This window comes from Silene latifolia, chromosome 9, assembly GCF_048544455.1.
Source record: "Silene latifolia isolate original U9 population chromosome 9, ASM4854445v1, whole genome shotgun sequence".
NCBI classification, from domain to species: Eukaryota; Viridiplantae; Streptophyta; class Magnoliopsida; order Caryophyllales; family Caryophyllaceae; genus Silene; species Silene latifolia.
In genome coordinates, this window is record NC_133534.1 from 1,256,276 (window position 1) to 1,265,822 (window position 9,547).

At 39.6% G+C, this 9,547-nt stretch overlaps 1 protein-coding gene across 2 annotated transcripts; it reads right to left on the minus strand.

Annotated features, from left to right (window-relative positions):
* Nucleotides 1-1,505: 1,505 nt before the first annotated feature.
* On the minus strand, nucleotides 1,506-9,490 carry LOC141598613 (RNA-binding motif protein 25). 2 transcript variants are annotated; one of them, XM_074418315.1, is made up of 8 exons: nucleotides 6,951-7,005; nucleotides 6,680-6,858; nucleotides 5,937-6,175; nucleotides 5,440-5,592; nucleotides 3,878-4,310; nucleotides 3,095-3,769; nucleotides 2,125-2,642; nucleotides 1,506-2,004 (listed from the first exon to the last, which is right to left on the minus strand). In XM_074418315.1, exons 2-8 carry the CDS (start codon nucleotides 6,777-6,779, stop codon nucleotides 1,753-1,755), a joined length of 2,370 nt encoding a protein of 789 aa, XP_074274416.1. In that variant the 5' UTR covers nucleotides 6,780-6,858; nucleotides 6,951-7,005; the 3' UTR covers nucleotides 1,506-1,752. The 2 variants fall into 2 exon arrangements, with proteins under 2 accessions (XP_074274416.1, XP_074274415.1); XM_074418314.1 differs by lacking the exons at nucleotides 6,680-6,858; nucleotides 6,951-7,005 and adding an exon at nucleotides 8,622-9,490.
* Nucleotides 9,491-9,547: the final 57 nt, after the last annotated feature.

Sequence of the window (9,547 nt, forward strand, 5' to 3'; positions counted from 1 at the left end):
CTGGATAACAATTAGTTTCCGATTATAAACATTCGAGTCGCATTAAATAAGTTTGGGTCAATACGAGATTCAGGTCAGATTCAAATCCGCAGTTCGGATCGAGTTTGGGTCTAGTTATTCAGGTCGGGTTAGCCTTATGATGGTGTCTTGGATGAGACTGGACCAACAACTGATCTTGGATTGGATTGGATTGGATTAAGACAAAAAGATGGGATGGTAGATCTTTACTGAAAATATGGGTGAAATAGACCTGATGGACAAAATTGAGTTTTATTATGCAAATTTGCGGAACGAACAATAGCCAGTGTGATTCATGTGAATTCCAATTCATGTGAGAACTTCCACTTACCTCGAGGGTTAGGAAGGTAACTTTGTAGTTTGTACATTTTTTTTTTTTTTTTTTGACAACAGTAGTTTGTACATTAGGTAGAAACTAGAGTGAGTTTTACTGGCCATGAATTCAGAAGAGTGTCCAATATATGAAAATTCCATCAATAATTGCATGAACAATTTATATTTCATATTAATAATGACAAAACAAAGAAAGGCAAAATCATTCATCATCCATCAATCTCAATCATCAATCATCAATCATCAATCAATTTAATAAAATTAAATTACCTCGTGAAATAAAATTTAAAATAGTAAATTTGTTTTATCAAGTGTAATCCATGATAATCGTATCATATCATGGAGTCAAGATCCTCTCCATTTCTTAAAAAGAAATGGAGAGGCCATTTCCTATCAACGGACCGGATTTCATCTTGTTAATATCGAACGGTTCATGATTTATGCAAGAAAATAAAGGTTTAATAAGGTGTAGAGGGGAAAATATTATTAAATGGGTTTGTGAGAGGAAATGGAGAGGATCTTAATTGCATATCATGTACCTCATTTTTTCAACACAGTCCGCGACGCAAGACCGAATTATTTGCTGGCCACATGTTAGATCATATGACATACCACATTTGAATCACCTCACATAACAGACAGAGATGCAGGAAACGTCAAAAACAAAACAACGTACTCATATTGCTTCATGCTTTGCTAAATATACCAAAATAAAACAATGCACACACACACACTATGCTTCGCCAAATATTCAAATTGCTGTAAGCAAACTAGTTGCAAACATCCGCGACCATTTCCCTGGAACAGATAGTTGTAGTACAACCAGTGTATGAAACAATCCGTCCAGAGGAATGCTACCAATCTTCTCTTTCCATCCTTCTCCGAGTTTCTACTCTCACAACTGATTAAAATAATATTTAGTTTTATTGGGATAATGTCAACTAATAAGAGACTGAAATATATGTTTGTTTAATGGTATATTAGAGGAGACGGTAGAAAAGAAGATCCAAAAGAGGAGGCCGGTAGCATTCCTCCTCCATCATGGCGCCGTTTTCTTCACTTATCAAAACATGCGAACAAAATTTTGAAAATTGTGAAAATAAATGAAGAAATGGGAAGAATAATAAATGCAACCATTAATGATTCTAAGGTTATTGAAATGAAGATATTTTGATTGAAGCCAAATGAAACAAAAAAAATACAATACGAATTATACGATTCATAAAATTTGATTTCAATTTACTAATTAAAAAAATTGAAAAATGCAAAAGTAAGACTTACTTGAAAAACTAAACAAGTTAAACTCCATAACTTGGACATCAGATTCCCTAAACTTTGTTCGGCTTTTGGCAGGGAGTTTACATTACCCGCAAGAATCATAGCAGTACAGGAGCGCGCTTATTAGGCTCCGGGTCTTGCGACCAAACCTGTTTCGACCCGTTTGACTTCAAAAATGAGCATTCTCCACATCTTCAGCACAAACATTTCCGCTTCCTCGTCTAATATTTGCTGAAGCAAATCCAGCATTTTCTCGGCTTTAACATGTTCTCGTAATTTATCAACTATGAACTCCACCAATGTGGTTTCTTCCTCCCCCAAGAACTCCGTAATTTTCTTGGAAATCCAGGGTCTCATTCTCTCATGCAGCCGATTCTGAAAGTGTATCAATCAAAACTCATTATTTTTATCTGGATTATGCTTCTAAGAACAAATTCGGGCACCTATTTTCTAGTGGAACAAAAATCATGCTCACTTTAAAAGAAGTAAACTTACCTCGTCATACACGGTCCAGTTGATGTCATAAGAGAATAAGTCATCTTTTGTTTTGGGGATCATATCGATCAATTGTTTTGCATCCAAAATCCTAGGAGCTCGAGGAGCATCATCAGCATCACGGTCACGGTCACGGTCCCGATCTCGCTCACGATGGCCTGACCTATCATGAGAACGCCGACTTCTTTCCTTTTCTACATCAGACTTGGTTTCTTTAGGATTGGCACGCTTGCCAGATTCGGAAGCTGGTGCTTGCCCCTCATCATTTGTGTTCGCAGCTTGTGTATCAGCCTCAGTTGAGTAATCAATTGGGACCAAAGGCCTCATTTTCTTGTCCTTCTGTGCATCCTCGTCCTCTTCTTCGTGGAAAACAGATGGTACAGTTGTTCGCTTCCCAGACTGCACTATACCAAATCCTAGCTTTTTAGTCGGGGCATTACTACCTCCCTTCATATCAACGGCTGAATCAGATGTCGTCATTGGCTCTTCAGTTGTACCATTTTCTAGAACGACATCACCTGTCACAAGAAAGAGAGAACATAAACACCACCAAGTGAAGGAATTTAACATTTGTCTGGATACAACTTGAAAAGAATTTTGACTTGACATATATGAAAAATGAATCCATTCATTTCCTTCCCTATTGTGCCCTCCAAAACTCCAACCCAGTTTTACTATAAAAACAAGGGAATCGGCTCGTACATTTCCCACCCCTTCCTTTTTATCGAAACCTGGCCTAACCCTTTGTTTGGATACACACTGAGGGGAAAAGAGGAGGAGGAGAAGGCAAGGAAAGGGGAGGTTAACCATTTTCATTAAAACCTTTGTTGTATAAGAAAGATTTTAGCTTCGCCTACAGGGAAAAAACCCCTTTGCTACTTCTTTAACAGAAAACAAGCCCGTCCAACTCCCCCCATCCTCCATCCAAATTCCAAACTAGACCTTAACAAACAAATAAAGATAAACTTACCAGCATTACTAGCAATAGCAGGATCAACAAGCTGAGGCTGATCCTCTTCCATATCATCTTTAGTTTCATCTGGAACAGCTTCTACCAACATAGGTGTCGCCTCATCTCCATTGGCCACAGGAACAGAAGGTGGCTCCAATGCTCGTTTCTCTTCTTCCATCTGCTGCTCGGCCTGCTCCTCCTCAGCTCTTTTCTTGGCCTCAGCAATTTCTTCTTCTTCTTTAAGTTTGTCTGCCAAATCTTCTTCTTTTTCCCTTCGTCGCCGCCTCCTTTTCTCCTCTATTTCGGATTTACGTCTCCTCTTTCTGGAATCATCATCACTTTCATCCTCTTGATCCTCAATCAACCGCCTACGTTCACGTTCTCGTTCTTTCTCTTTCTCCCTCTCGTATTTACGTTTGTATTCTCTATCTTTTTCTCTAGTCTCCCATTCCTTAACTCGTTCCTTGTAAAACCGCTCAGCCTTTTGAACTTCGATCTCTCTGTCTCTTTCTCTTCTTTGTCGGTCTCGTTCACGCTCTCTTTCTAATCTATCAAGCTCTCTCTCCTTATCTCGCCTATCACGGTCTCTTTCTCTATCTCTGCCTCGATTCTCATTCCTTCTCCTATCAGGTGAAACTGTTCCAGCTCTTGCAGATTTGGCCTCACTTGTCGTTTCATCCTCATTCTTTACATCTACAGTTATGTTGAATAGGTGAGAATAGTTGAGAGATGCTAAACATAGACATACGAGAGAAAACTAACACAATATATTATATTAGTAAAATCTATTTCAGAACTAACCATTTTTGACAGTGTCGATATCTGAATCTTTGTCCCCTGATTTTGAAGGCACTTCCATGTTGGAGTTACCTGTAGCTTCGGGCACTCTTGGAGGCGGTGGAGGTAGAGGCTTATTTTTAATGCGTTCTTCTATCATGTTTGTGAGCTTCTCTGAAGCCTCTTGGTCAGTATTACGGTCCTCATCAGTGACCAGGCCTAAGGTGGCCATATCTTTTTCTTTGTTTTCAGTTTCTTCGGCTTCTTTAGTTGGCTCTTCTTCAGCAGGTTTCTCGGATTCTTTTTTATCTTCACCTTCATCCTTTTGAACTTCTGATGCACTTTCCCCCTCTTTCTTGGCTTCTTCTGCAGCAATCTCATTTTGCTTCTTCAATTCCTCTTTCTTTTTCGTGACATAACGCTCCAAATAATCTCTTGTTGCTTGATTAACATTCAACTACACAAACGAGAATTCACATGGAAAATCAGCAACCACAGCAACAAAGACCGTAAAGATCTAACAGCACTAAATGGGTACCTAGCACCTAATGGCCGTAAAATGGTCACACTCACTACCAATGTACAAAGAGTCTGTAAAACGCACAAAAAGTCGACTGACTGATAAAAATAAGAGCAACTCTTAATAAGGTCACTACCAATGCACATTCACAAATGGTGTATATATTTATTTATTGTGCAAAAAGTGAGGACATAGACTAACATCCAAAAATAAAAGAGCCTACACATTTGGACGGTGTTTATATTACATCCCAGCCGGATACATAACATATGGGACTACCTAGTACCGTGACCATGACCGGCATTGACCGCAACTACGGCTGCATTTTTTGTCCCATTATATACTTACTATGAAACATGTTGGTTAAAGAGTTCAGGAGAGTGTTGCAATTTTCGCTGCTGCTGCTTGAATAGTATGCAACATTGTGAACAACTCAGTAAAATGTAACTCCCCAATGATAGAACATTCATTATCATTAGATCAGCGCCTATAGAGTCTCCCGCTCAAAGCGAACGTATTCAAAAAGCATCTACGACTTTAGCGATAAAAGCGCCCAGTGTCAAGGCATATTGATTTAATTGTATCACAAATCACAAATCCAAAAGAATGACGGACTCAGAAAAACCATAAATTTCAAAATCAGTGTAGTTGTAGAATTTTGTGTGTTATAAGAAAATTGCATGCACATGACAAATAGACAGCCCACGCATTCACGCAACCTTTTTAGGCTTCTATAATACTTCAATTACCAAGGACAACCTTCAGATTCATTATATACTGAAACAACCCATACAAGTAGCGATAAACATCTACAAGGCACCTAGTCAAGCAAGAAAATCTACCAAAATAACGTATATTGAAATCTGAATAAGCTAGATACAGTTCTATGGTCCTCGGGCTACTGGTGAGCCTATTTTAGTTCGGCATGTAAGATTAGTAAAACAAAAATGAGCACAAATAAAATTGCCAATAACAGAAATTATACTTGAACTTTTGTGTACGACGGCTATGACCTATACAAGGCAGAAATTCATTTAATTATGTTATGTACCAGAGGAAAACATACCACTAGTTCTTCCCCATCAACACTGCGTTTACTAAGCAAGCGTAAAGCACGAAGAACCCCCTCAGCAGATTCAAATTCGCAAAAACCGAATTTTTTAGGTGTACCATCAGACGGATCTTGTGCACGTTTCCAGCTTTTTATTGGTCCACATAGCTGAGCAGGAAAAAAAACAACGTATCAGCAGAGACGTTCAAGACTTTTAACTTGAAAAGAAGAGGAAGAGAGGAAAAGGAATACTATCTCCCACCCAAATCTTTTGTCCCCATTAAACTTTGGTGGTCAACCATTGTAAACTTCGGCTACTAATTTCTTCAAATATATTTAAAATTTGACAAGTTTGATTTAATAAAACAACTATGTTCATATGATTAAAAAGTTTTAAGACTTGTAAGACAACATCGTTTGACCACCACAAATCAACGAGGAGAATAATAGGAATGAAGGGGCTATAAGACTCCACAAAAATACGAACAAATACACTCATGCTTCGAACTTACTTCCAAGAGGGAACGAATAAAGTCATTCTCTACAGACGGAGCTATCTTCCCAACATAAACAGTTGTTTGAGGTTTCTCCACTGGGATAATGATTGGGATAATTGGCCTGATGATGGCAGGAGGCCTGATTATTAAAGGTGGTCGAGGGAACGGGGAAACCAAGCCTGGTACACCTCCTGGTCCTGGGCGTGGAAGAAACGCAGGCCGAGCAATAGGTGGAAAAGGATAGCGAACGGCTCCTGCATTATCACAAAGCAACATCTATGCAAACATATCAGAAATGGTTCATAAATAATTAAAAGGACAAATAGTTGTAGCTCATATCATTTTTAACAAGGGAACATGGCAAAAAAAAAAACTTTAGAAGCGTTGTTACCAAACATGACAAGCATAATGTCAGCAAATCAGGGCAACTAAGACCAGCTGAGTATACCTGATGAAGAATAAGCAACATAATACAAGGTCTATTATCAACAAGTAATCAAGTATGCTCACCTTGAATATCCAGCTGCAGAAGCAATAGCCTTAACAAGATTCCATGCATTCACTAAAAAAATTTCTAACAAGTATAAAGAAAATTTCACCACCCCAATACACCGAGAAATATTGATAGCATAGAAAATCCATTGTTGTGAATGTAAACTGTATTTACCGAATATGAATTGCAGAAAATAACAAAAAGCACAGACTGAGGAACAAACTGGGATGTAAAAGCAAGGTGGCAAATGAAGGGATAATGATACCTCGCCATACAAGGGCGCCAAAGAACTCGGTTGGCCTTATGATCTGCTGCAACCAACTCAAGGACCCAACAAGGAAAGAAATGCTTAAACTATCACACATTCCCTACTGAATCGACATGACAGCACAGCCATTATAAATCACAATAATGGAGCAGTGGAATACTGCTGGATTTAGCAATCTGAAACGTAGTCTTAAAATAAGATTTTGTTGATATAGTCTCTAAACTTACAAATGTAAACTGACAAGTAAGCTCTGGATATGTGCGCATACCAAACAGGAGTTGGAGTAGTCTCTAAACAATTGCAATAGGATGCCTTCACACCATTTTCACCGAATTCAATCAAGACACTGTAGGAGAAAACACCCCATTAAGTGTTACCCCGTTATCTAGTCAATATCAACTTTTTCAGTATTTTTCTCCCATCTTCCATCAACCAAACTCTTCCCAGACATGAGCTACAGAATCTTAACTAAACTTAAATGTTAGCTTTATGTTTTATGTTTTTCGAAAGTTACCTCATCTCTGAGTATTTGGAGACATACATTACAAGACACTCATCGTATTCGGTCATATGTCCTACATTTTATGGTAGCTCACGCCCGGTCACCGGTGATATAAATTAATATTCTATCAACTGAAACTGATGCAAGAATAGTGTGCGAAAAACACCATCCAATAACTAATCACAACAGTAAACATGGTTACCAAAAATAGAAGCCAACCTCACTTTGGATCCCACAAAAGCGGAAGCTTTTATAATGGAACCACCCAGTTTGAAACCCTCATTAACAGAGCATATAGATTTCCCTACAACTTAACTCCCCATTTTTTATGCACGGGATTCCCTATAGAAATGAGGATGCAGGGAAATGTTTTTAAAACACAAACTTAATTATATTAGGATTTTGGTTTGTTAGTATAAGCAGACATCTCAAACATAAGACTTTAATCGTCAAACACCATACAATAAGCTTATTGTATAATACGAGCCTCCATAACTATCTGCCTATCTCTATCCAAGTGTTGGACACGCGATACGACAGGCAACCAAAGTGAAGTGTCGTCGTGTCCGAGTAACAAAGCAAATCACTAGACTCGATCATAAAGCATTCTCATAAAGAAAGATTTGAATTTCCTAATATGGACCTACACTAGGTCGACGTGTCAAATGAATGGCAAGTCACATGTCCAAATAATATATGTTCGAAAAGCATTTGTTATCTATCCCAATATAAAAAACCTATGTAGAAGTGAAAATAAACCCTTTTGTTTTTCATTTTTCCTTTTCTATTTTTTTTCACATTTTGAGGTGTGCGTTCATCCATAAACAGTTCTAAAGGATGATTCATGTCGGCCAACCGCAAATCATTTTGGGATTAAGGCTTTGATGTTGTTGTAGAAGTGAAAATAAAGTCAACATATGACTTCAACTCATCCAAACCCTACTCATTCGAAGAAAGGTCATTCGACGACAAATGAAGGAATTGAATCTTAACAGAGCATAACCACACCATATATCGAGTCAAAACACGACCTTGGCACCATTACTGTGTTGAAAATTGAAACCCTACAACTAACTTTATCTAATCCAAAACCTTCCAAGAAACCGACAAGAAGCGAATACAAATCCATAATAAAGACAGGCAGATGGACTGCAAACAGAGGGAAAGGGAATAAGGCATGAATTCCTAGTAAAATGACTTCAATTATCATTCGCACCACAATTACGCCTCCAAACGGCCTAAATCCCAATGCTTTTAGGTATCGAAAATCAGCATTATATACTAACAGATCCGGCATCACATGAAAACAGCAAACATCCACTACCAAACTAACAATCAAGCATAAACAATCATCAAACAATAGAATATAAATATACAATACCAAAATATAATTAAAAAGAAAAAAAATGATAAAAGAGAGTGAAAGAGAGAACCCACCGTTAGGAGGCATAGTACCGGGAGGCATATAACCATTAGGCATCGGCATATAAGGCGGTGGCGGTCGCATCACCTGTTGCTGCCCCGGGTAAACTAACTGCTGTGGCTGCCCGGGATATCCAGGTTGTTGTAATTGTTGTTGCTGCGGCGGCTGCCCAGGATATCCTTGTTGCTGTTGTTGTTGCTGTTGCGGGGGCTGCCCCGGGTAGCCTTGTTGTTGTTGTTGCGGGGGCTGCCCGGGGTATCCTTGTTGTTGTGGAGGCTGCCCCGGGTATCCTTGTTGTTGCGGTGGTGGTTGCCCCGGGTATCCAGACTGTTGGGGCGGGGGCTGCCCGGGGTATCCGGGTAGTTGTTGAGGGGGTTGACCGGGATTGACGCCGGGAGGAGGGAGAGGAGTGAATTGAGGGGCGGGACGGAAAGATGGGGCGGCGGCGAAAGGGTTTATTGGAATTGGCTGCGGTTGTTGTTGCGGTGGTGGTTGGGTTTGTGGTGGTGGTGTGGAATTAGGGTTAGGGTTTAGGGGGGATTGTAGTTGAGGAGGAGGGGGAGGGGGAGTGGAGGAAGGAGGGGGTTGGTCGGCGGCGGTAGGAAGAGAGGTGGGATTGACGGGTTGGGGATCTGGTGGTGGAGGAGTGACCGGAGTTGGTGAAGGTGATGCCATCTTTATCTTTCTCTCTTGTGTTGTTGGAGGGAGAGAAGAAGAGAATAAGAGGATTTAGGAAGAACAAGAAGAGCGAGATGTGTTTTGGTTTTTTAATGGGGCTGGTCTGGTGGTTTTAAGGTTATTATCAAGGGATTTTTCGGCGGTGGACGTAATTCTTGTTTCGGACTAGGTGACTACTGACTAGCTGATGATGCGATTTGGTGTATGAAACTCGAATCACAAAATCTCATTAAAAACGGGCACAATCCGTCACAAGCTGAAG

Bases quoted from the DNA above. Each gene is read 5' to 3' on its own strand.
- LOC141598613 (XM_074418314.1), bottom strand. From the start codon at position 9,282: ATGGCATCACCTTCACCAACTCCGGTCACTCCTCCACCACCAGATCCC. The intron at 4,311-5,439 runs GTATGTTTTCCT...TCGTTTGTGTAG, and splicing joins TTGATGGGGAAGAACTAGTG to TTGAATGTTAATCAAGCAAC. The intron at 2,005-2,124 runs GTAAGTTTACTT...ATACACTTTCAG, and splicing joins ACTGGACCGTGTATGACGAG to AATCGGCTGCATGAGAGAAT.